Source organism: Chenopodium quinoa, unplaced genomic scaffold, assembly GCF_001683475.1.
Source record: "Chenopodium quinoa cultivar QQ74 unplaced genomic scaffold, ASM168347v1, whole genome shotgun sequence".
NCBI classification, from domain to species: domain Eukaryota; kingdom Viridiplantae; phylum Streptophyta; class Magnoliopsida; order Caryophyllales; family Amaranthaceae; genus Chenopodium; species Chenopodium quinoa.
Genome location: NW_018742577.1, coordinates 934,509 through 961,037, shown reverse-complemented (window position 1 = coordinate 961,037; position 26,529 = coordinate 934,509). Strand labels below are relative to the sequence as shown.

Sequence of the window (26,529 nt, the reverse complement as noted above, 5' to 3'; positions counted from 1 at the left end):
GTTGGGACTTGGGAGTCACCTGCTCACCTCCCCACAGCCCACACATAGTTAAAACTCAACTATGTCAATTCTAGACTCCGGTTAGTAAAAAGTTGCTTTACTTTATTTCATTAGAGATAACTTTGGCAAGATATGCATGGTTGCATTACTTGCGTATGAACAGAGTATTTTCATTTCGGTAAATAGTCAGATTTTTTAATTGACACAACATTCTTTTACTAATTACCATGCATAGCACAACTAGAAAAGAATTTCTGGTGTATGATATATTGCAAGAGCAGTAAACTCGACATCATCAATGCTTCGTGGTTCATTTCTTATAAGCTGCAAATATAATGCGCAGTATAAGTTATAACATGAATAAAACCCTCGCCTGTCAAAACCCAAACTCTAGAGCATGGGGGGGAGAAAAGGGATCCACCCTCAAGAGCCACAGGTGGGAGTCAACCCCGTGACCAGGGTCACAAAGCCAATCTCTTACCACCGAACATACTTGATCAGTAAAAATTCTCATAGATGCAGGGTCTGAGGACATTAAAATGTTCAGATGTAGGTCAATTTACCATTGTAAAAGATGAATTGGTTATAAAAGGTATAGCAGAAATGAATAATGCATTTCGTTGTACTGCCAATTTGATTCAAATGCTTTCCCAAAACAATCAAAAATGACATTGGAAATTGCTGTGAAATTTTCCACCTAAGTATCTCAATGAAGCCTATTTCAAACTATAAATCATTCACACACCATAACCACCACCCCTCCTCTTTACCAAGTTGCGGATTTACAGGAGTTGGGCAACTCCATATTTGATTCCACAGTACATAACTACTAGTACATGCGATAACTGACAGACAGTAAAGTTGCAGAATAGGCTCCAAGTACTGCCCAAAATTCGCACGTGACCCAGGTTGACAGCTCAGCTCCTTCAAAAAGCCGAATCATTGTTTCATTCGCTTTGTATGTACCAGCTTCACAACCACAATTAAATAATCGCTGATTGACCAGAGTATACCATGACCTGCAACATCTTCAGAGAAAGTAATCCGGTGCAGGCTTTTTAGCAGGAGTTCCTCTTGCTTCCTGTATCAAAGCACAAAACAGTGAGATACACTTCGTATCATTTCTTCAAAAAGATGTTAAAGATCGCAAATTTTTAAAGCTTATTTTATTGGGACTAACAAGGCTATGTTTATCAGGCACTCCTGGACAGTACTACAAGGCACAGTAAGAGGGGCAATTTATTTTGTCACAGCAGTTTAGTGTGACCTTACTTAGTACCAAAAGGTGTTGAGGCTTAGCACCCAAGAAAAGCTTGCTAAACTAGTCCTTGTAGAGCATACATGTTCAAAAAAGCGTGTAAGACTTTCACTTTGACTAGAAGTACATCTAGTTTCCGGTTTCAATCAGAACTTTTTACTCTATTTAATTTGCAAAAGTACTTTGTGGGTGAAATCACAAGTGTTTCTCTCAACTTTGGTTGCTATAATCTGTCTGTAAGGACAATTGAGTCTTGCTTATCACAATTTGCACCCATTCATCTTTTTGACCTACAACCCACATTCCCTATCGACTTTTTCTCTTTTGGTGACTTCAGGTGTGATTGTTAAAGGGCTTTTGCATCTAAAATATATTTAAAGAACTGTCCTATACACCAAACATTTTCACTTGGCCAAAATCTTGTTAATGTCTAATCAATCCAGCCATCCATACAGACTACACAGTGGCTCAGTGCCTAGAACTGTACCTAGCATTCTCAGAATTTGATGCATCCAAGTGTATAACTCTACTTTGATAAGGTCACGAGGAAGTAGTTTCAGAAACTAAAGGACCAAGACATCATAACATGGTTGCAACTTTCAAGGTTAAGTTTTCTCATAGCTAAATCCTTAACCAGCAAAGGTTCATCAAATCCATCAGTACATCTTTTTGCTCAGCTAATTACCACATACGAAGTATTAAAGAACAAACTCCCAGCAAAAAAGCTCAGCAAGTTGTGAAGAATAATATATACTGCATTATGTTTGATACAAAAATTAAGCTCACATATAACTTTTCTAGCATCGGCATTAATGAAAATGAAACATGAGAAGTGAGCTTAAAGGTCTGCAAGCTATCTTCTCATGATTAGTTTCAACCGGTGCTCTTCCCCGTGAGAGCCAGAATATATAGCTCTTTTGTGCTGAAGCTAAAGTTCAAAACACGGCCTAAAAGTCAAACTCAAGTCACTGGCTTCCGGCCAGGAGTGAACAGTAGCAACTACCGTCACCAAACAGCCTATAGTATACACTGAACAAGAAACATCAGGATCAGATATTCAGATGTACAAACCTGTGGAGCAGCTTGAAAAACTCGGAATTCTTTATTAAGATTCTCATCAAGCTCAAGTATTGCAGCAACATTACCACATCTAGAATGTCCCCGCCAAAGAACAAAGTGTTAGTTATCTATATCATGGCCTGAATGGTTATCTATAAATCTCAAAATTACCTATAACAATAATTTGGAGCAGACCAAACTGTAACAATCTGATGGTTAAACATCCATTTGAAACCTTCCATAACCAATTGATGCGCACGACATATATAATCAATGTTATTAGTGTGGTTGAATGAGGTAACCACACTGCCACCAAAAAGGTAACCAGCCCCACGAGGACTCATTCCCCAACCATCAACTGCATCTTCAGGGTCAGACCACAGGAGGTCGCACATGGCACCATCATGTGGTACTTCTTGCTTTCTGTCAATTGTCCGTATCTGAACAATACATCAATGAGAAGATCCAGCAGGAGCCAAAATAAATGAAAAATAATATGAATATATTTTCTAACCTGGTCTAACGTTGTTATGGATGGAGATAGACCACCATGAACACCAAAGATCTTATTCTCAATGAGAGCTGATAGACTGTCATAGAGTGAAGTTACTCAGAAATACAAGTGGATGCCAAAACCACAGCTAAAAGAAAGACAGGCGGAAATAAAATAATAAACAACACTTTGACTCTTGACAATTAACATCAATACATCATTGCACATTCTCAATTGACTCAGAAATCATTGTGCAATCTTAATTTACATATAAATTTAACAAAGAAATCAAACCTTAAATAATCGAATATATCAGTGCAATATCTCCAAACGTTCACAGAGCCATATTTACGGAGGCACTCATCGTAGAAACCATAAACCTGGGAAGCAAAGGATAATCAGTCACCAAACAGCACTTCTGAAATGAACCAGAAATAAGGTGTGACACAAAAAACAACCTGAGTAATTTGACGACTTTCATGGTTCCCTCTAATTAGAGTGATCCGATCTGGATATCTCACCTATAATTACACAAACGATTAGTTTCCAAACTAATCAGTAAGAAAATGATAGAAGAAACCTTACTTCATAAACAATTAATTTATATGATGAAATTTAGAGGCACGATAGAAATAAAAGCACATTCCTGTTTTCCTGGCTTCCACTAAATAACTATAATCCTCCAAACAAGTTTATAATCATTGAGAGTTGAGACATTAGGAGATAAGAGGATCCAATACTCTTCAGTGAAGAAGCCTTATTTCTCCCCTAAAAGCACAACATCTTTATTGAGTCTCCTTTGGTGTTATATTCCACGTTCTATTCAATATACTTTCGTCATTAGAAAATTATTTTGATTCAAATCAAAGTCCTGCTTCTAGCAATCTCAAGTTTCAAACGAAGAAAAATTGCCATATTGGCCAAATATTAGTTAACATCACTATTACTCTGTGGCCTCTAAAGGTAGGGAAAGGACCGTTATCTGATACGGAGTACATAACAGCTGTGTTGCTATTTTATAACAAGAAGCTTAAGCATTTTTTAATAACCTGTTTTAATCAAGTACACTAAACCAGAGTTGGTGAATCTTTGGTTCCCCTGAATATAGACGCTGACATAGTATCAACAATTTTTTCCAAGTCCTTGTTTCTATGGGTCAAATCACTCGCCTATGAGGGCTATGACTACGAAGTCATATTCTTGACTGAAGACTTTAATTATTGAGCAAAACAAAACATCATTTTCTGTTACACCATAATAAAATAATCTAAAAAAAAAAGATGGGAATAGGATTTGATATAATAGTCAGGAATGAAGTTGAAAGAAATTTCCATTAATATGTTACAGTTGCATGAAAGACACATTGTCAACTCAAACTCAGGTTGCAGGTCTAGGCAGGAGAAGGTTTGTATTTTGGGACACAAAAGCAGTTCAGAGGTATGATCTAATAGGATGCTGAAGCCTAAGACAACAATCTTAGCATGAACCCCTAAAATCATTCGATGAATAATTATTTTTTGTAGCAGACAGCTTCTTCTAATCCTACAGGACATTTTTCCAAGGCTTTTCAATCACAACATACAAAATGCTTCATATCTAGCTTGATTTGGTCAAGGATGGATAACAGGCTATCACCATGGAAAATTCTGAATCTTTAAAAAAATCTCACAATCTGACTTGAATCTCAACCAAGACATTAGTTTCTTGCTCGTCAAACAAATGCATAGAAAGCAGCTTCTTCTTGGATGCTTGTGCTTCCTAATATGGATTTTCTCAGCCACATGACCCATAAAAATAACACTCATTCATTTTCATCATGTATTGCATTGAGCAGTTCTTCAAAGGCTTTATATATAAATGATGCTAACTACATACAAATAAAGAGAACTAAAACACAGAGCATGTCTATAAAACCAAGCCAGTTATCACACAAAAATAGATGACATACTGCAGAAGTTGTTTGTTTTTAATTTTTAGTGCAGACCTATTACTCATATTAGTGGCCATGTAGCTTTTTCTTGAGGAGACATAAGAACAATGAGTGAAAAGAAAGTATCCAGCATAGCACCCTGTTCCCTTTGCTTTCTAGGAGTGCAAATCATCCAGAAGAACCATGGTTTGAAAATGCGGTTTCGGGCACGGTTTCGGTCGCGATCACGATAATGGTCACGTGTCGCGGTAACGGAATTGATGCGGTTATCGCGGATGTGGCGACCGAATTTTAGTTATATAATTTTATATGTTTTATCAATATTATAACTCATAAATTTTAAAAATTAAATTTTTATCATTTTCTAATAATTAAAATTAGTATTATTTTAATTAGTTTCAATTATTAGTTCAATTCCTCTAAAATAAATTGTCTTATACCGTATTTGTATTGGGTAACACATAAATAAAGAGTAAAAAGAAAACAGCTTGTTAAGTTAGTACGTACTGGAGTAGTCAAAAGGTCAAAAGCAAAAAATAAAGGTATATAAAATGACACTTGTCCAATACCCACTTCCCACCCCTCACCTATCTGACAGCTCACTAGTAACACCCTACTCAAATATCAGAGCACCCCTCTCTCTCCTCTTCCGGCCTCTCTCTCTCCTCTTTCTCTTTCCTTTTCTTTCTGTTTTTCAATGGAGTCGAAGAAAAAATCGCGAATTTATGCGATTTTTCGGGCGATTCACAATGATATCGGTGTATTGGCCGATTCGGTCCAAAATTGCGGTGTATTTTAATAACTCGCATCAAAGCGCTAAATATCGGTTCGGTAAAACTGAAAACCGCTACAACTCACCCGATACGTTATGGTACGGCCGCATTTTGGAATACAAAGAAGAACTGAACAATGGCTTACATTGGAGAATAACCATTTTTACTCACTGCAACATCAATCCTAACATAAAAAGGGTCACACCTAAGGCCACGTCTCAACAGATTCAAGAATCACCACCTCTGCAATCGCATATACAGATATGCTAAACATGATTGGACCTTTGATCATTGTTGGAAGCGCATCAGATTGGTCAGCGCTGTAATTTTAGTTTTAGTACATAATTAAATAGGAGTGCAAAACTCCTTATGGCAGGTGGGGGACCAAGGTGGCCAGCCTGGATTTATTTTAATATAATATGAATAATATACTACCCTATAAAACATAAGAAAGAAAACAAGTACTCATGATAAATCTAACTTTGTCAAAATCAAGAGGTCAAGCACTCAAAACCACACACTCACACACCCACCCCAATGTAAAAATTAATAATTTACTTCCCCCAGTTCTACCATTGCATAGGAGGTATCAAATCCTGTCTAACTGTTTTCTAATAATATTTAAGTAATTTGTAAAATCACAGCACCAGTTGTTGCTGGGTTTTACCATCTTGAATTGGCTCACTAACAGCATAAAACTAAACTTACATCATGAAGTAAGAAGCAATTGAAGTATGTGTACTTTTCCCAAGGCATTTGTTAAACTGGACTATTTGGAATGTTGATTTGCATATACTATGAAAAAAAAATATCAATGGGTATCAGCTCATCATCACCATCATGTACATTCAAAAAAAGAGCTAACATCTCGCACATTTTAGCTAAGAAATAATACTCATCTGACTACTAAGCTAGCAAAAAAAAACTAAGGCCAAAAAAACAAGGTTATAACATACCTTAAGGGCAAGAAGGAGTAGAAAAGTCTCCACGGAGTAAAATCCTCTGTCCACAAAATCTCCAAGAAATAAGTAGTTTGTCTTTGGACAATCACCACCCACCTTGAACAGTTCTTTCATATCATAAAACTGTCCATGAATGTCACCACATATCTGTGAAAGCATTGAAGGAGACATCACCGATTATTCTAAAGTACTTCCCATGCTAACAAATCATATAAAAAATGAAGAACCAAATTGTTATAACGGATGCAAGAAAGAACAAATATTGAATGCAAAAATAACAAGAAAAACAGACACAGATTTACATGGTTCACCAACAATGCGTTGGCTACGTCCACGGGCAAGAGTAATACTTTTATTGATCTTGGGGAATACATATTACAGAGTCAGACCAAGACCAATTACAGAAAGCAAATTGATTGTCTCTTGGATTTCTAATGTTATCTCTCTACACAAAAGACTCTAAGATTTCCGACTGATCACTCAATGACACATCATCCGGCTACGAATAACCCTAGGGAGGTATATATAGCACTCCGGAATAAGATAGATAGACGAGCAGAAAAACGCTGACCGCCTCAGCATTAAATTGCCGCGCGCAACTCTCATAATTGCGCTGACCCTCCACGCGCAACTTCCAAACTTCTTGTGTTGTGCGCGACCGAGCTCTCGCTAGCTGTCGAGTGAGCTCTCGCTCGTCCCAGCCACACCTAAATACCTCTGCGAGCTATAGCTCGCTCGCCTAGGAGCTATAGCTCCACTTTCGTCGCAACTTCACAATTGCCTACGAAACACTAAGCTACCTCGCGAGCTATCCCTCACTACTCCAAGACCCGAAATCAGATTCAAGGCATATTTCTTACACAAATACAGGCTGCTAACTAATGAATAAGAAGAATATATATACTAGAAAACTTATTTCAAATTACATACCCCTACAAATGACTTGGTATAGAACAACAGCATAGACACTTGTTGTAGTCCAAATAAAGCTTCATAACCTCAATTAGCTCATCTGAGCTCTTCTCATAAATCAAGATGATTACAAGTTACACTAATCATGCTTGACTATAAATCGCAAAGTGTAATTTACTGGTCACAACAGCACAGCAATAACGTGTAATAAATCATGTTAATAGCCTTGTTGTAGACCATGGAGGGTCCAATAGGGCTTTATGAGATTCATAACGAGATGAATAAAGAGGACATGGAAGGAATCCTAATTTACATCATAATAGGATTAAGGCTTAGGACACCTAAAGCACTGTCAAATATTAGGACATTACAACTTTGATTCTAATTCCTATAGTGCTACTGAATTGATCTCAAGTCAAAGAAAGATTTCCAGGTTGATAAAGTGTCCAACACACCAACTAGAAATCCTCATTAGGTAGAAATATTATAATTCAAGTAATCACACAAATGGATTCAATTTGAACAACCCCATAATTCTTAATTTAGCCAAACCCGTTTACAATTTAATTGAAAGTACCAAAAGTACAAATGTTAAGACAAGTTAAATTACATGGCAAGGAGCTAATTATATAATCCGTTTCACAATACAAACAAAATCATTAAGCGACCACAATACTATGTACACATAATTTTTTAAATACAACCAAACTATAATTAGAATTGACTTTTATTAAAAGAAGGATAGTAGAGGGGAATGAAGTTGGACATGGGCCTAGGTCTACCTCCATCCTGTGAAGACTGTTGTTAATAGGTCACATATCTAATTCTTAAGCTTTTGCAATTGATTGTACCTTATGTGGTGTAATTATGGTGTTTTAGGGGAAATTTTCAAGGAATTTTTAAAGGATTGATTGAATGGTGCAAATGACTGCCATTAACGAGGCTACATTATCATCAGATGAAGGGCATGTATATTATGGCTCACAGTGTGGAAAATGAGATAAGGCAATAAGTCAGCACCGTGATGCTGCTTGGCCTGCTTCTAGCACTGACCTAGAGCTGAATAAATCAGCCTCCAGCCTCACAATTATGCTGCCCTTAGCAAATCGGACGGTGGGTGACTAGTGTCTATCACTGGACGGCTTGTTTTCCAGTTGTTCACAATATGCATTCTTAACAGAAGAGCTATATCTTTGGGTATTCAGGCTTTGGATTTTGAGCACAAGATTTAAGCAAGCTTCATTTGCACAAACAATGTACTAGAAGTAACAAAGCATAGGTGCCAGAAAGGCAGAACTTTAATCTTCATGCAGCAAAGCTTCGCATGCATCAGACTTTGCATGCGTCATAATATGTGTGAGCTTGTCAGCAAGAACAGTAACTAGCCTCGCCATCATGTGCTTGACATAAATCAATGCCCTTACTCATCTTAGCTTGTTTTGACACTAGCCATGAGCTACACTAATGATGGTATTGGCCATAGGGCCATCCAAAGTTTGTTGCTACATTCTAGGCATGCTACACAATGTTGACCTCAGCATAGACTAACTACTCAATGTGTGCAAGCTACCTGAACTAAATGCTGACTTGGTTTGGGCCACTTCATGATTTTTGGGCTCCAGGTTCAAAGTCCCAATTCCAAATTTCCAACCAGTTGGACTACCTCCAAGTGTTATGGAGGAAATTCAGATTCTTTGGATAAAAGGATTTTTTCAAGTAATTGACCCCTAAGATGGTATCTACAAAACAACTTCTTCCTGATTGGGGCTTATATGCAAGACTTGTGAATTTTAATTACAACCATCAACTGAAGTTTCATTTATCTTGTCATAAAGCTATTACTATAAGAAAAAAGATTGAGGCCTTCGTAGATGTCTATAGGTACTTCTATCCTCTAAAGCTATAGGATGTGTGCCGCCAATCTATAATAGACACAAAAAACGATGGACAAACACAAAAAAGTATCAACATCCCGAGAGCTTAATGTAACCAAACCTCAATCTAAACTACCAAGCCAAGATCTTATTGGACCAAAACCCATCCTACTAAGACCCCCTGAGAGATACTTATAGGAACATTAACCGCTTTAAATCAACTTCTACCGAAATCCAGCTCAAACTTCTATACAATTTAAGAGCATCAGGATTTGTCTAATTTTCTTCTTCCAGCCTTTCCCATCAAGTTCAAATACTAAACCTAAGCTTCGAATTCCATCTCAATACACTATTACTTTCTATCTCCTACATTCCCCTAACTCTAACTTTTGCAGTAGAAAACAAATGACACTATATACATTAGCTTTGTATGATCTCTATCACAACCTCGCAGTCCAAGCCCAAGGAGGAAAACAAAAACCAGGCCAAGAGTCAAACCAAAATATTCAGTCCCCAATAGACTATTATCACTTCACTATGTTATCAGTCAAAAGACTCAACCATTAAAATTTCTCACTATAAATTTTGCACATCATCATATATCAACTCAAACAAGAAAGTAAGCTTAACCCCACTGAAACCCTTAATTTAGACTGAAAAATCAGCTCTTTTCTCTCTTATTTTCCCTAAATTAATCATCAAATAAAGCTTCCACTCAAAATTACAACCATGCTTATAAAATTCCAATCATATAAAATTCACCCAATATGAGCTAAAATAAACAAAACCCAGAAAAATTGAGTGGCAAAACAACTAGAATTACAGCCATAAATATACAAATCCAATAAATACACAAAAAAAAAAAAAAAAAAAAAAAAAAAAAAAAAAAAACACCAGAAATCCACCCCAGAAAAGATGAGCAAAAAACAATAAAACCCAGAAAAATTGAACCTTTAATATAGAAATTGAAATAAGGAGAAAGACTAACAGTGACAGGAGCATCAACCCTTTGAACATTACTTTCTTCGACTAAAATTTCCATGGCTTTAAGGCAAAGTGCTTTCACTTCAGATTCTTTCAAGGGTTCGCACCTTTTTAGCTGCTCAATTTGCCTGTCAAGGTCTGACATCTTCCCATCCACCTCTTCACTTTCTCTCTCTAAAAACTCTCTATTTTCTCTCTCCTCTGTGTAACAATGGAGGAGAGGAAGAGCAGATTTGGGAAGAGTAGAAGGAGGAGAGAGAAAATACGCTCTTTTTTAGTGAAACAAGCACTCTCTTTTATTTGTATTTTAATTTATTTTTAATTTTTCTTGATTATTTTATTATGTTTTTTGTTTTCTTTTTATTGGATTTGTTTCTTCTTCTTCCTTTTTATATTTTCAAGGGATTTAATTTAGATCTCTTTAACATCACTAATTCAATTCCTAAAAAAAAAAAAAAAAAAAACTAAATCACTAATTCAATTAATCATCATTCTACTCGTCACTTTTTGAAATCATTTTTTAATTTTTTTGACATTTAATGTGACAAAAATGCCCTTTTTTAAAGTGGAATATTAAGCGTTGGACAAAGTAAAATTATGTTATATAAGTAGTTGTGATAGAGATGATCTTATAATATTTCTCCCAAATCAAGATGATGCACAATTCATCACGCATAATAATGTGTCATACCATGCTCTTTTCAAGCTAGGTTGTGTTGTGCCTTAGGTTGGTTCAGCTAGTGTCATCTTTTCTAAGATTGATACTCAAGGTCATGTATAATTTTATTAGGTAAAACTACTATATTAAGTATGTTATCACCCAAATTCAATAATTTCTAATTAAATTAAGGTATCAAAAAGTTGATTTTGTACTTAAACTATTGAGAATAGACCAAACTTTCAAATATGTCAATGGAGAATAAAACTTTGGTAACACATTAGAGATTGGTAATCGGTTATGTTTTCATTCCAAGTAAAATTGCTAATTGAGATACAAGTTTTTACTTGCATTAACCGACACTTAAGATAAATAATTGCTATCTTAAGTAACAATTTTCCCATGCAAAAAAGATATAGTTGATTGTTGGAAAAACATTCCTCAAAAACTCATATAAGACAAGCTTCTTTCATTGATTCACATACCACATCATCCACATACATTTAGAATGTTAGAATGCGATTTGTAAAATACTTGAACCTATGATCTCAAGTCTCAATGTTATAATTTTACCATTAAATTCTGCTAAATTACTATTTTTATTTGTAAATAAAGTTAATAAATACCAATATAATGGAAAGAAACTTAATAAATATAGAATTAGATCATAACTTTTTATCTTAATTCCTTGTTATTGCATATTGAAATGAACATTCTTTTAGGTTAAATCATCATTTGTATGTTATTTGAATTGTATAATATGCATCATGTTTCGGGTGAGTTCCGGCAACTCATATCTGTGGTCGATAAAGGTTTATCGTCCAACTGAGCACCTACACAATCAACGTAGATTAGCTAACCTTGTGGTTTGTCTGGGAATAACCGCTCCGATGATGAAGCCAGTGTTAGGATGATATGAGTAAGAAAGGTGATAAGAGAGAGGTTTAGGTTAAAAGAAATTGTATCTTAGAAGTGAAATGTGCTTGGGTATTTATAGAAATCCCCAAATTGATGCCACATCTCGTTCCACGTAGCAGGCTTGTCAAGTGGGCGGCGGGTATCCACGTGGACTTAAGCAACTTTCCACGTGGATGATGTGATATGCTGATATGAATGACTTTGGCCGGTATCAAAGGTGTCCCATGTGTCAAAACCCGATCTTATTTACCTGCTTTATTCCGATGGTGAAATCATGCATCTCATACACATCATACACTCAAATTTAACATCTAAGCTTTGAGCCTTTGTCAACATCCGTTGACCTTGTGTGACCAACTTAGGGCCTGTTTTGTTCAGCTTAATTTCAGTTCAGTTCAGTTCAGTTTCAATCAGTTCAGTTCACTTCCTAATTTCCTTCTCTCATAAACAATTCATTTCATCTCAGTTCAGTTCAGTTCAGTTGTTTTCAGAAAATCGGAGAGCTTTGATTATCTTCCAACTAAAAAAAAAAAATTAAAAAAACCTCATACGACGTCGTTTAAGGCAGCCAAGACTCGAGTCACTAAACTCATTGACTATTAAACAAAAATTAAAGAAAACTGTGCTCAAAGCGGTGGCGACGACGTGCCTCGCTTTCTCGCTCCCCCACCACCCTTTCTCTCTCCTTCAAACTCCTTTCATCATCATCTTCTTCTTCTTCTTCTTCGAAGACGCTGTCTCCACTTTCTCTCTCTTCAATTAATCACTCAATTCCCCAAATTCAATCTATAAGAAGGTAAACCCCTTTTTAAAAATTCCAACTTTTTAAAAATTTTTGTTAATAATTTGTTGTTACTCTGTTGTTGTTTGATCCCAGTTCATTTTTTCTTTTGATTGTCGTAATTTTATTGTATTGTATCAATTTAATTTCTAGCAGTTCGATTCTGTTAGCTCAATTTCAACTTGCATTGTTCAAGATTTCATTTTTATTTTATTGCCATTTTTTTTTTGTATTGTGATCATTATATTTTTTCTGGGTTGATTTGAATTGTTACTAGTTACTACTGCTGGAAAACCATTTTTGATTATGGATTTTTGGGTAGGATTGCGAAGTTGAATTCATGATGATTGTTTTTTTTTTTTTCAAATTCATGAGGTTGTGTTTTTTTGGGAGTGTAGCTATGGTAACTTTAGTCAACTAATGCCTATCTTATTACAATATACTCAATAACCTTCTGTTTTCTTATAAGGTTTGATGGCTTCGACATCTGGGGACTCTTGGATGAAGGAGTACAATGAAGCGACTAAATTAGCTGATGATATTAATGGTATGATATCAGAGAAAACAGCAATGTCAGGTTCAGGACCAGATTCACAGCGTCACTTTTCATCTGTACGGCGAAAGATCACAATCCTGGGGACTAGACTTGATAGTTTAGAATCCCTGTTATCTAAACTTCCTAGTAAGAAGACTATGTGAGTCTTTAATCTTTATCTTAGGATCTATATGATCAACTTATCTTAAAGCTTAAATTAGTGCTTTAGATGTGTGAAATTGCTGAATTTTGTATACGAAGTACTTAATATGTGGCATGTAGCTCATTTAATTAATTAATTAATTTTTTTTTTCCCTCTGTATCTGATCTGTCTCGGTTCATCCGGAGTCTCTGGCATTTTCAAGCTGATAAGTTATGGATTTGTTGTCCTTTTTTGCTGTAGGAGATAGAGATTAGTTTTTTGTTGCGGAATATGTCGTCTTAACTTGTAGGTTTACCTGAAGGGGTGAAAATATACTGTTTTGGTGAAGCCCTTGCCCCCCCTCTCCTCTGGTAATATATGATAATGCTCTTTTGCCCTTACCTTCTATCAATCTCTCTGTTACCACTTACCAGCTATCAACCTTGTATTTTGTTGTATCCTTTTGTGTTGTTAACTCTCATTGAGCTCGAACTTAAGTTGACATCTCTCCCTTTAAGATATTGGCTTCCTCAAATTCAAATGCCTTACAATATAGTGTTATTGGTGGAGGGAGAATGGTTTCTGGCTCCTGTAAGTCTTGTGGCTATGTTTTAATAGGGAGTAGGGTCTGAAAGGAAGTGTGATTTAGCCGGTATAAACAACAGCTGGGATTTCGTTTGATAGTGTTTCTCTTATTGTCTTGTATAAGCTAATCATGTCTTTTATTGTCAATTCATGGTTGGAGCTGGGGTTTATCTATCCGAAGGCATCATCCTTGCCTTTTCACCTAATCATGCCTCACCTACCACAATGTCTCTCAACATTGTTAAACAAGGGAGTAGTACAAACACTCAAAAAAAAAGTGTCCACATTATAATTTGTAATGGGCTAAGTCATCATGCCAATGATTTGAATAATTGAATGTGGTGATTTGAGGTAAGGAAATTTATATTTTTATGAATTTGTTCTTTGTCTGTTTGACAAATGAGATATTAGTCTGAGTTTCTTAGTTATTTGATCTCTGTTAAGATATCTTGACTGTAAAGGTTCTACTTTGGGTAAGTTTCCCATGTTACTTATTGGTTTTGTAATTTGTATGTTCTGATTTTATTAGTTTTTCTCATGTGGCTTTTGTCTTATATCATGTAATGAAATGTTTTGTTTATCCAAAAAATAAGTCTGAATCAAATATGGCAAGGAAGAGCTAGAAGCCATTTCCCATCATTATATATGATTTTGCAAAGAAGCCTTCATTCAGAAAATTACAAATATGTGAGCATAATATGCTTAACATGTATGTAATCAAGATACTCAAGAAACATAGTTTCTTTGAGAGAATTTGTGAGGAACAAAATTAAAACCATGCAGGTCTTCAGTCAATACAAGTGGACATATGGTTTAGGACCTCGTAAATTTGAGTCACAAATGAGGTTTGTTGGTGGCTTGGTGCATTCCTCCTGTAATGTGCTGTTTTCCCCTGTGACAGTGAGAGGCATTACGATATAAATGCTGGAATTATTTGATTCGTGCCCCTCAGCGCCTATTCGCCTATGGCCCCTGTAGGTGGAGCTATTGTATTTTAAAAATGACAAATTGCATGGTGGGTGACTGGGTTCTGCTTTACACATTGATATTCAAGAGATTTTCTCATGGAGATTGTGCTTTCTTGTGACATTGCAGAACAGAGAAAGAGTTTAATCGCCGCAAGGACATGCTTTCAAACTTGAGAACGAAGACGAATCAAATGGCAACCACTTTGAACATGTCAAATTTTGCCAACAGAGACAGCTTACTTGGGCCGGAGACAAAGTCTGTTGATGCCGTGACTAGAGCTTCTGAGATGGATAATCAAGGCATTGTTAGTCTTCAAAGACAAATCATGAAGGGTGAGTTGCTTAATCTTGTCCAACTGGGAACTTGTTTTAGTTATTTCATTTTTTTTCCTGCTTCCATTGGTTCCCTGGACAAGTTTTGTTACTGCGTTTTTTTTTTTTTTTTTTTTTTTTTTTTTTTTTTTTTTTTAAATGTTGAATTTGCATTTGGACAGAGCAAGATGAAGGGCTTGAACAGTTGGAGGAGACTGTTATAAGTACAAAACATATTGCACTCGCTGTGAATGAAGAACTTGAGCTACACACAAGACTCATTGTACAGTTTCTACCTTTGAGTTAGATTGTTGTAGTCTGTAGACCCCCTATTTAATGTTTCTTGAACTCCAAATGTTCAACTGTGGACTATGGAGTATGTGCTAATGCTAGCATAATTTGATTATTTATGTGATGGTCTTCTTGGCAGGATAACCTGGATCAACATGTTGAATTTACAGGCTCTCGAATGCAGGTAGTGTTCTCCCCTTACTTTAAATTCCTGTTCCCTTTTCTGATTTGAATGATGTTTAGCATCAAATTAAGTTGGTGCCACCGAGTTGTGTTTGAGGGTTCAGGCAGTGTTTGTCCTTGGTCATTCATTCATTCATTGACACATTTCAGATATCTTCCGCACTCCACGTAGGACATCCATGTATATGCTTGTTCTGAACACTGTAAACTTAAACCAATTGTTGTTAAGCTTTCGCTTCTCTTTCCAGCTTAGCTACTGTGATTCTCTATAGGTTAGATCCAATCCATGTGCCCTAGTGCAGAGGTATAATTATTTCTTTGTGTCTGAACTCCGAATACAGTTTTACCTTGTCTTACATACGGATTAATAATTGCAGAAACTTTCTTATATTTAGATTATGTCTCCTATGTGTTCCAAAAAAAAAAAAAGAAGATTATGTCTCCTATAGTCCTATGTTTGCCTTGATGTCTATTTTTTATTCATTTGTTTCAACAAAATTTCCTACATTCAGAGTATATTTAAATTGTGAAATTAATTCTTTGTGGGACGGGACTTACAGCTCATTAGGTTACCTGTAGTTTGCTGGGTCAGCATTGTGTGTTAACTGAGACTACATTAGTATTCCTTTATAGCGTTATTCTTGCCCAATCCATTTTATTTGTGGAGACACAAGAGTTGGGATCTGTTGGGAAACCCCATGTTACATCTCACTGTCTCAGGTTCATTCAGCCAATTTTTTGTGGCAAATTGGGTTATTTAATGCGCCTTTGGTTTGAAATTGTTGTCACATTATCTCAATCCCTTGTAAATAAAAATCTGCCTCAAATTTTCTAAAGACCCTTTATACTTGATCTTTATATATTTTGTGAAAGCCAATGACAAATGTTACTATACTTAAAACACTTACAATTTGTTCTAGACATCCAAAGATAGTATATGTGACTTATTTTTTTGGATGTAGGGAGTAATAAAAAGTTAGATTTAAGCGTTTTGGATAAGAAACGAAGAGGTGTTAGTTTCCATGACTATGTCATTAACTTTGTAATGAGCATGATTGCAGTCTTCTATGAATGTTTTAAATTCTTTGGTTTCATTGCTAGCTTTAACCCCTGTTTTGTTTTGATGGTTTGTTATTACGGAAACAGCGTATATCGAGGAGTCTCGCTATTCTGAACAAGAAAACCAAGGGTAGCTGTTCCTGCTTGTGCCTACTGCTGTCAGTTGCTGGGATTATAGTTTTAATCCTTGCTATCTTTGTGTTGATAAAGTATTTATAATTGTACGTATTAAGTGTGTGTGTGTGAAATGTAATGTTGTGAGACTTCTTCTATTTTCTTCTTTTTGTTTTCCCTTTTTGTTGCCTGCTTCTTGTGAAGTCAAGTCATGGATTGGTTTGCCCTGCTGTATGCGATGCTTAAACTACACGATTAAAGCAATTTGAGTGTTCGAAAACCTTAAAAGAATGCAAGGGAAACAAGATAAGTGGGGAGAAAATATTATATTCAAGTTCCCATTAATAGTGGATTAAGGTGATTCTGTTTCTGGGTAAGAAAATGTCAATAATCTAATTTTAGTCGCACAATTTGACCCGAGATTTGACACGAGAGGCTGGATCAGAGAGCCAATATGAGTGTTGCCTTTCCTTAGTAAGGTAATGATCACACGAATTAGGATCGCTACATTCTTATGGTCTTTACCTATTAGAAGAAAGATCGAAGGCAGGACATGAAATGAGTAGAGAGCCAACATGAGCTATACAAGTATACAACTGATGGCTTTATAGATCCACCAATGGCCACAACACAGTGCTCATTCTCACACTCCCTTAAGGGAGAATTTACTATGAAGTAATTATGTGGGTGCTAACCAAGGTAATTATCACAATGAGTGAAGTTTGAAACACGAAACTTTAATGAAGTAACGATACTCAAACTATTGAAGGGCTAGTACACAAAAGATACCAATTTGTAGTCTACTTAAATTGTGCCATTTAATAGTGAATGTTGTTCGTAATATGGATTCATAAGTGACTAAGTGAGATGATTTCATGCCATTGTGTGTAGTGAGGTTCGTTGCGCATGCAATGTATACACCATATAGCCGCCTAGCAAGCCCTCGTAACAAAAGAGGTGCTTGTCGAGAGGTTCTCAGCCTCGGCCAACTAGAGGCTTTCATTAGTCACTAAATAGTCATTAGTAAGTTTGTAAGGACATTAGGTGCATGGTTCATTTAGTAAGGGCAGCCAAGTAAATTTAGCTGCTTTCACTTTTGGATATACCAACAATGTCCTCACTAAATGAACCATGCACGTTATGTCCTTACAAACTAACTAATGACCACTTCGCCCTTACTAAAGTTCTAAAGCTTCCATGCCTCTAGTTGCTCTATGCGGAGAAGTTACCGTGCTTGTTACTTGTTAGTTAGTTTTAGGTCTTTTATTTTGGCTTGGTGTGATACTATGGTCTTTGAAGACAAGGCTACATATGATGCAATTATACTTAACAGAGGAACATGTTTAACACAATCATACAAGGACGATAATGGGTGATTTATAGACTCATAACAGTGCTAGGTCAGAAAGAGCCTGAGGCTCCTAAGTCATATAGTTGGAGCTTGGGGAATATTGTTTAAGTAGGTTAGGGTGCAATGGCTAGAGGTTGTTACGATAAAATCATAGTGTGGCATGTGGAGAGCATGAGCATTAAGGCATTCAACCTTTGTTTTACGGAGTATTAGGTTTAAAACTAGTCTAAAGGCCATATTTCTACACATCTTCGAATTGGATTGTCAAGTACTAGTTACTTTGGCAGCACAAGGATGATACGAAAATGGTTATGGACACAAAACAAATAAGTATTCGTGAATTAAAAATAAAGGATATAAAAACTGTGAGGGTTAAATTTCGGTCAGGATCTTCTCCTTAACATAAAAAAAAAAAAGATTTGACAAACGCTATATATATATATATATATATATATATATATATATATATATATATATATATATATATATATATATATATATATATTGAAAGATCATAAAGTATAGATGTTATACTCTTTATCAGGCAAGGGAAGGACACATTAATTAACACTTTAAAAGTTCAAAGAGTTCAATCCCTGGTATACATGTATTAGTAATTAGCAAAATTATACTCATTGACATGAATTATGATCCAACTACAACCATTGACATGAACTTGTCTTTAAAATGAAACTACAACCATTGACATGAACTTGTAACATTAAAGACTAAAACCCACAATAACATACAATTAGTACAATATACTCAATACATTCAATGACAGGAGCTATGTTATTGAAAACCATTATGATGATGTTTTTAGCGTTCCTTCATAAGTTCATGTCAATTTATTTAAGAGCAAGTACAAATACAAAATAAAATATGGAGTAATATTACGAGTATTTATAAATCACAAAATAAAATACGAAGTGATACTACGAGTATTTATTAATTACAAAATTAACCCAATATTTTTTTCCTAAATACGTGACAAAAATAAACCCTATAATTAATAACACATTAATTAACACTTTAAAAGTTCAAAGAGTTCAATCCCTAGTAGGTTGGTATAAATAAATTACTCCGTATAAGGTATAACTTCTTCATCTCCTCTTACACCCGAAATCTTGTTAATTCCCGCTAACAAGTCAAGCTTCAATCTTCACTTATGCCCACGAACTACAATTCGAAAAATCCTGGATAATATTTATTTCCATCTTTCTCTCTCCTCAATTGCTGAAAACCCAGCGAAATAAAGAGAGAAAATTGAGGTTTTTGGGGTTAATTTGAAGTGGGGTTTTGTGATACAAGTAAATTAATCCAAAATTGACTATACCCATTAATTATTTTTCCCATTAATTTCTTTAAAATCACCCAAAAATTGTTTCTTTTGATTGATTAAAATAAGGGATGAGCGTAATTCAAAAGGAGACGATTGAGGTGATAGCTCAAAGCATTGGCATCAATAATTTATCCCCAGATGTTGCTCTTGCTCTTGCCCCTGATGTTGAATATCGCGTTCGAGAAATTATGCAGGTAATTATTAATTAAACCCTTAATTTATTTTTGTTTGTGTTTTAATTTAGTATTATATTTTATGCAAATTAAACTCTTTTGGGAATTTTGGATTACTGTTGATTTTGAAGAAAATTTAGGAAGTTCTATGGATAGTTTGTGAGCAATGTTTAACTTTTTAGGTACGAGATTCGATCCGAGGTCTTGGATTTTACTCCAAGATTTTAAAGAACTAAGCTAGTTGGCCTCCAATGTCAGCAATGATTAGCTTGTAGGGTGTATTGTGGGTTATACTGTGTAAATGAGTTTAATTTGAGGAGCATTTATTTGGGTTTTGTTGTTGGTTCAGTCAGTGGTTCAAAATTGAGGTCTCATATGAGATTAGGATGTCGAATTGGATAGATGGGCTATACTACAATGTAATCGAGATTGATTCGAGTCTTGTTTGGTATTTCGGCTGGATTGGAGTGATGGGTGGTGGAGTTTGTCAAAGAGATGATCAAGAAGCATAAAGTATTGGCTTGTGTACTCAATTGATCGGTTCGGTGTTGCTGATGATCTTATTGGTTTGTGTTTAGCTATTGGGCCACAAAGTTTATGTATTTATCTAATTGCAGCATAAAGTGGAATGTCTGAATTTTGATTAAGTTTTTGGGTGGTTAGTGCTAATCTAGTCGATTTAGAGTAACTAGATGCCCTGCGATCTTGCTGAAAATGATTCATTGGATAGCTTTGTGTCTTTCTTATTTGAAATGTATGATTTTTTTTTTCCCTCATATCGCAATACTGTGGAATGTATGGTTAGAAGTAACTGAATTGAAATTTCTAATTTTATAGGAGGCAATCAAATGCATGCGACACTCTAAGCGCACAATTTTAACAGCAGATGATGTTGATGCTGCTCTGAACTTGAGAAATGTAGAGGTAAGAGTAAGACTATATTTCTTAGTTCTATTGAGCTTAAAGGTACTTTGATGACATAATGAAGCTTGTTTCTTTTAAATATATGTGTGGTTTGGCTATTGGATGATTATTTTGCAATTCATTCCAACGGAGCCAAAGTTAACTCTTTTGTTTTGGGTTACCATGGGTGTAGCTTATCAAACTATCTGTGCTTGTTATTATGAAGTAGCAAACAGTTATAGCATTTTGAATCAAGGTGCTTTTGGAAACAATCCATATAGCCTTTTTTTTAGGTACGGTTGTGCATACATGGTCTCCTCTATGCTACCCGTTACCCGAAGTAGGAGCCTGCTTACAATCATAGCTATTGATGTTATCGGTTATTCTGATTTTTGTGTGCTTAAGCTATTGACCTATATTGATTCTTGTTGTCTGTGCATCAGCCGATCTATGGCTTTGCCTCCAATGATCCTTTGCGTTTCAAGAGAGCTGCTGGACAGAAGGATTTGTTTTATGTTAATGACCTTGATCTAGATTTGAAAAATGTAAGATCTTACTAATTCTAATGTTAATCAATTTTCAGTTTTCATCCTATTTATATCCATAATCTTCCTAATCAACATAGGTAACTGAAGTACCCGTGCCAAGAGCACCCCTTGATACCTCTCTTTCGGTGCACTGGCTGGCTATTGAAGGCGTACAGCCTTCCATTCCTGAGAATCCTCCAGTTGAAGGTATCAAACCTTGACATTGCAATATTGCATGGTGTTTAGTGATTTGATTTTTGCAACATATGCCTATGAATTTATATATGGGTTATTGATGCAAAATTCTGATGCTGATCTATGTTTACAGCTCTTGTAGCTTCATCTGATGGAAATAAATTAGAGTTTAAAGAAGAAGGAATCCCTATTGACATTAAACTACCAGTCAAACATGTCTTATCTAGAGAGCTTCAGGTTTATAAATTCACTGTTTTATACCCTTAAGCCTTAACTTTCACTGATTTATGAATTGCCTAACATTGACCCAAGCCTTTCTTCCATTCTGAATGTAGCTTTATTTTGACAAAGTTATTGAGCTTACTACATGCAAGTCTGATACAGTTCTCTTCAAAGAAGCTTTGCGGAGCTTGGCAACTGATTCTGGACTTCATCCTTTGGTACCTTACTTCGCATGCTTCATTGGTGATGAGGTAATTTGTGATGCTCTTTTGCTTACAATCCTTGATTTAATTTGCATCATACATTTTCTATTTTTTCTTAGGTAATTGACGATCTGAACTGAGTCAAATGACTACAGGTTTCTCGGAATCTGAATAAATTAAGTCTCTTAACTGGATTGATGCGTCTTGTTTGGAGCCTTCTTCAGAACCCACATATACATGTGGAGCCTTATGTAAGTCCAACTCTGCTTTATACTGCTATGGTTGAGCATAAGCTTACTTGTCCCTTTCATTTGCTAAAATGTTCCAGTTGCTGAATCTATTGGCTTTGATAAGCTTTTTAAGTTTCTTATGTCACAAACTAAGGTGCTATAACTAGCATTTGTTGTCTTTAATATATGTTATGATTGATTGTCCCGAAGACTTTAACTGACATAGCTAGTTGGCAATTACTTATTTTTGGTACATGTTCTTGTCCTGAAATGAAATTGTCATGGCATTTTTTCGACTTGAACATTATCCTATCTTGTATTCTGTTTTCTGGTGTAAATCCCATCTGTGTACTTTGTCTACCAATTATAAAGATCTGGTTTGGTCAACGTAATTGTTGCCTAAGACTTGCTGACTTTATAATCATCTGAATGTTTTCTTCTAATTGCATCTGAACTTGTGATCATGGCCTTTTTGTAGGTGCACCAGCTTATGCCTTCTGTCATTACCTGTTTGGTAGCGAAGAGGCTAGGGAACAGATATTCTGACAATCATTGGGAGCTGAGAAACCTTAGCGCAAACCTGGTTGCCCGAGTATGTCAAAGGTATGGTCTGTGTTACAGGATGAATGATCCTAAAGAAAAATAATGTAGATACTATGCTATTTTTTGTTGTGGCTATGCAGTTATGGTGTATAACTGTATATTAACTTAGGTGAACAAGCAATGCAATCTGCAGTAGGTTTTCAAATCACATACTGTTATCTTGCTGTACTCTTGGCTGCCAGTTAACCTGAAATTTGTCTCTCTTCTTGCCTGTTTGTCTAATTGGTTAAAAAACCTTCAACAGATTTGGGCATGTTTATCACAACCTCCAGCCTCGAGTCACCAGGACACTGCTCCATGCTTTCTTGGACCCAAAAAAAGCACTGCCTCAACATTATGGTGCTATTCAAGGGCTTGCTGCCCTTGGACCTAGTGTGGTATGTTTCATAAGCATAGAGTTAAAAGGAAATAAAAGTAACATTATTATATTTAATTACCTATGCTGCTATTCAATTTTTAATTTTTGTATACCAATTATCAATTTTAGTGGTAATCCTATGAAATCGAGGCAGAAAGAGAGGAGATTATTTTTTTTTTCTTCAGCTAGGCTTCAATGAGAAAGCTTAATCAATGTCTTATGACTTTAGGTTCGTCTGCTGATACTTCCAAATCTAGAGCCATATATGCAGCTTCTGGGGCCAGAAATGCAACTAGAAGGGCAGAAGAATGAGATTAGAAGGCAAGAAGCTTGGCGGGTCTATGGGGCCTTATTGGTGAGCTTTTAGTACCAAATTATCTAGTATTGTTATGTTCTTCAGTTTGTTTTGAACTGACACAATATTACAAGTTCCAGTTTGCGTCTGGCAAATGCATGCATGATCAGTTGAAGAAATATCCAAGCTTACCACTTCCATTGGCAAGACCTATCTTGAAGTCCAATAAGAAGATTGTGACCGTGCTACCTAGTAAGAGTTTAATTTCTTTTGCGTTCTTTCTTTGTTTTTTAGAAGGGGGTGAGGGGTTGATTTGGTGCCCCACCCCCTCAATAGAATGTATGAAGTCTTAAAATCCTTGTGAGAAGATTGCACCTCTTCCTTTGGATTTGTGTCAATTGCTGGGTTCTGCCTTCATCTTTTTGTTACTTTTCCAGGCAAGCGAAAAGCTAGTGCGGACAACATGCTACAACAGCCACCCCTGAAGAAATTATCAACCAATGGTGCGATGGGAGTGATACCAGTGAACTCCATGCAAGCCAACATACAAGGGATTGCTGGAGGATTTGCTGCAGTCGTTGGGGGATCTGATGCTGGCCTTTCAGCAATTAGCCAGCAATTGCAAAATGAAAATGTCTCAGGAAGCAGTGGTAGACGAGAGAAAACAGATGTTCATGCTAAAAAGGCATCAGCCCTTGCTCTGGCCTGGAAGGAAGAGACAGACGGTGGTCGTTTGTTATCCTCTCTCTTTGAACATTTTGGTATTAGCATGTTTTCTTTCACTCCAGCCCCTGAACTATCCTTATTTTTGTAGTTGCTCAATGCGATACTTCAAAGATTGTATTCTAATAGTGTAAATTAATTGATATTAGACATTCAATGCATATTATTTCAAATGTCAAAATCACAAAAACAATCATAGTTTACAGTCCCCTTATTTCAAAATTCTTCCCCTCGTCACCAATTGTGATAAGTAATTAACAAGATATAATACAAATGTTTTTTGAAAGACAAAATGGTCTAATATGCATTTATTCTTGATAACATCGTATGATTTCGAAAAAAGTGGTAAACACTCTAAATGATTAAAGCCAAAATCTTTTTTCTAATAACACTAAGGTAAACCGAAAGTGCCATACATACTAATGTGTACTACGTATCTTTACTCTTTAGTTGTTTGCTGCTGGGATTTGGCTACTTATCAGGATCATATATGCTAGCTTCACTTGCTTGCTGCATAGATTTGTCTACTTCCGGGAATGGCGACAAGGCTTTCTTCGCATACATGAGCTTGTAACAACAAATTAGGAGTGCCTCCATGAAGTTGAACCTCGGTATAGGATTTATCTCTAATGTTATACCAATATAACCTTGAGTGATTATTGGAAAAACACATCACTTTAATATTACAAATAGCAATAGGAGTAATCCTACCAATTGCCCAACGATAAGGAAAGCTCGAAATGCAACATAATTTCACCCAAGAATGTTTCACTCCGTACTCTTTCATGATCCATATATCGTCCAAAAAGTAACCCCCTCATTCAACCAACAAACACAAACACCCGTCAAGAATCTCCAAATCTAGACGGGCACACCTAGTACCGTACTTCCTAGGCAATGGCACTCGAGTCCATTGCTCCGTCCAGAGATCAAAGCAATCAATCCGATTATAAGGATCCAAAGAAAGGTCTTGGGAGATCCAATGCAGTAAATGGTTGTTTACGACGACACACCTAGTTCCCATCCTCTCCCTCGAGATAGAGAGACTATATGCATTACTTTCGACATGTTTCCATGTATCGCCCTTCAAACTATAAACCATAACATTGTTTTTTGGTACACCATCGACGATAGACAATCCCATAACACTAATGATCTTATAGTCTCGACAAACCTCGTCAAACCCGAACCCTAAACACAATTTACCATCTTTATATTCCTTGGGTATCTCTTTGAAAAATCTAGTAAAAGGGTTGAGCAATATGATGTTTTCAAAGTCTCCCAATATAAGACATACCAACCATTGCATGACCCAACCACAGAAATATTGCCCTTCTTCCAGTTAAAAACCCGGGAAAGCGAAAACTTCACTTGGGGGAGTTCAGGGGCATTAAGGTTTAAGGAGTTAAGGAAACAATCATTCCCGGACATAAAGAGGTAGCGTTTGCCTTCATCGAAAGCTAGAGAATGTCGAAGATGGAGATCGACAAATTCCGGGGAGGAAATTAGAGCTAAAAATGATTTGGAAACGCATTTGAAACGAAAAAGAGACTTAACAGGTAATCTTGGGAGTATGTTTGTTTCTATAATATCATAGGAAGTGTAACTATGGAAAAAGGTAAGCTTTGGAGAGTTTTTCTCTTCATGATCATACAAGGAAGTCTGAATTTTGAGTAGCCGAATAACACTATAAAATTATGCGCGTATAAAAGTAAGAGAAATTGAATTCAAGCCAAATTCATACAAAAACCCTAATAACACTTAACAAAGGATCGATCTAAAATAATATCTCTAACTCGATCTAAACTAGTTATAGGAATCTAATGTATTACCTCCGTTTTTTTAGTTTTCACGTTTTGACTCTAGCACTATTTATACACTCTCCTTTAACCGGTTGTGTGCTTTATATGTAAATGAAAAATATAGTCATGTAAGATCTTATTAGATTCGTCATGATATATATTTTCAAATTATCAACTTCTTATAATTTAAAGATATTAATGATTTAATTTGTGCATTTGCAAACGTAATTAAAAAAAGGTGTCAACTAAAAAGAAACGAAAGAAGTATATATCTAATGAATATGTGCTATTGTATGGACTTAAATCTAGTAAAATTGCTAGAATCCTAATTCAAGCTAAATTCACACAAATAAAATCCTAATAACAATAAAGAAAATTAATACAGTAGTAACAGTATCATAAATTCATAATTCATACTCCGTAATACAAAGAATATTTTCTAAAAATTTACAAAAATGAACCACCTTCCATAGTTAATTAAAACTTAAAAGGATTCACATCAATAACTACCAATTAATCTCCAGCAACACTTTCTGGCGTGAGATGAAAAGGATGGAGCAAATCACAGGTCAAGACGACACCGTGTTCCTCCACAGCTCCACCGTCTACTATATCTCCTTGGACCGTTCTTTCTCTATCCCTCTCCATTCTTCCCCACACCCATCTCCTTCAATTAACAGCTTTGGCAATCAAAAACAACTTAACCCAAATTCTTTTTATTTTTTTTTGTACGATTATAAATTTTGATACACAATGTGTTCCTTTCGAAAGATGCCATAATCTATAATACAATCTTTTGACAAACCGTTGA

At 35.8% G+C, this 26,529-nt stretch overlaps 3 protein-coding genes across 3 annotated transcripts; 2 read left to right on the top strand and 1 right to left on the bottom strand.

Moving 5' to 3' along the window:
- Positions 1 to 558: 558 nt before the first annotated feature.
- On the bottom strand, positions 559 to 10,624 carry LOC110720865 (serine/threonine-protein phosphatase PP-X isozyme 2). The gene is made up of 8 exons (XM_021899944.1): positions 10,250 to 10,624; positions 6,470 to 6,622; positions 3,269 to 3,331; positions 3,105 to 3,190; positions 2,832 to 2,907; positions 2,489 to 2,757; positions 2,330 to 2,408; positions 559 to 1,081 (listed from the first exon to the last, which is right to left on the bottom strand). The coding sequence occupies exons 1-8, from the start codon at positions 10,388 to 10,390 to the stop codon at positions 1,031 to 1,033; spliced, it is 918 nt and encodes a 305-aa protein (XP_021755636.1). The 5' UTR covers positions 10,391 to 10,624; the 3' UTR covers positions 559 to 1,030.
- A 1,812-nt stretch (positions 10,625 to 12,436) lies between these two features.
- On the top strand, positions 12,437 to 17,082 carry LOC110720864 (syntaxin-52-like). Its single transcript, XM_021899943.1, has 6 exons — positions 12,437 to 12,617; positions 13,072 to 13,297; positions 14,960 to 15,165; positions 15,327 to 15,427; positions 15,575 to 15,619; positions 16,765 to 17,082. The coding sequence occupies exons 2-6, from the start codon at positions 13,077 to 13,079 to the stop codon at positions 16,894 to 16,896; spliced, it is 705 nt and encodes a 234-aa protein (XP_021755635.1). The 5' UTR covers positions 12,437 to 12,617; positions 13,072 to 13,076; the 3' UTR covers positions 16,897 to 17,082.
- A 2,111-nt stretch (positions 17,083 to 19,193) lies between these two features.
- Positions 19,194 to 24,082, top strand: LOC110720863 (transcription initiation factor TFIID subunit 6-like). The gene is made up of 12 exons (XM_021899942.1): positions 19,194 to 19,678; positions 20,495 to 20,581; positions 21,004 to 21,105; positions 21,186 to 21,294; positions 21,416 to 21,519; positions 21,618 to 21,755; positions 21,863 to 21,958; positions 22,416 to 22,540; positions 22,785 to 22,917; positions 23,128 to 23,253; positions 23,334 to 23,445; positions 23,631 to 24,082. The coding sequence occupies exons 1-12, from the start codon at positions 19,553 to 19,555 to the stop codon at positions 24,005 to 24,007; spliced, it is 1,635 nt and encodes a 544-aa protein (XP_021755634.1). The 5' UTR covers positions 19,194 to 19,552; the 3' UTR covers positions 24,008 to 24,082.
- Positions 24,083 to 26,529: the final 2,447 nt, after the last annotated feature.

Coding starts and splice junctions, on each gene's coding strand:
- LOC110720864 (XM_021899943.1), top strand. CDS start 13,077: ATGGCTTCGACATCTGGGGACTCTTGGATGAAGGAGTACAATGAAGCG. Junction 15,166..15,326: donor TCAAAGACAAATCATGAAGG/GTGAGTTGCTTA, acceptor GCATTTGGACAG/AGCAAGATGAAGGGCTTGAA. Junction 15,428..15,574: donor AGCTACACACAAGACTCATT/GTACAGTTTCTA, acceptor TCTTCTTGGCAG/GATAACCTGGATCAACATGT.
- LOC110720863 (XM_021899942.1), top strand. CDS start 19,553: ATGAGCGTAATTCAAAAGGAGACGATTGAGGTGATAGCTCAAAGCATT. Junction 21,295..21,415: donor TGAGAATCCTCCAGTTGAAG/GTATCAAACCTT, acceptor CTATGTTTACAG/CTCTTGTAGCTTCATCTGAT. Junction 21,756..21,862: donor CATGCTTCATTGGTGATGAG/GTAATTTGTGAT, acceptor AAATGACTACAG/GTTTCTCGGAATCTGAATAA.
- LOC110720865 (XM_021899944.1), bottom strand. CDS start 10,390: ATGTCAGACCTTGACAGGCAAATTGAGCAGCTAAAAAGGTGCGAACCC. Junction 2,908..3,104: donor GATATATTCGATTATTTAAG/GTTTGATTTCTT, acceptor ACTCTATGACAG/TCTATCAGCTCTCATTGAGA. Junction 1,082..2,329: donor TTTTTCAAGCTGCTCCACAG/GTTTGTACATCT, acceptor GCTTTGATACAG/GAAGCAAGAGGAACTCCTGC.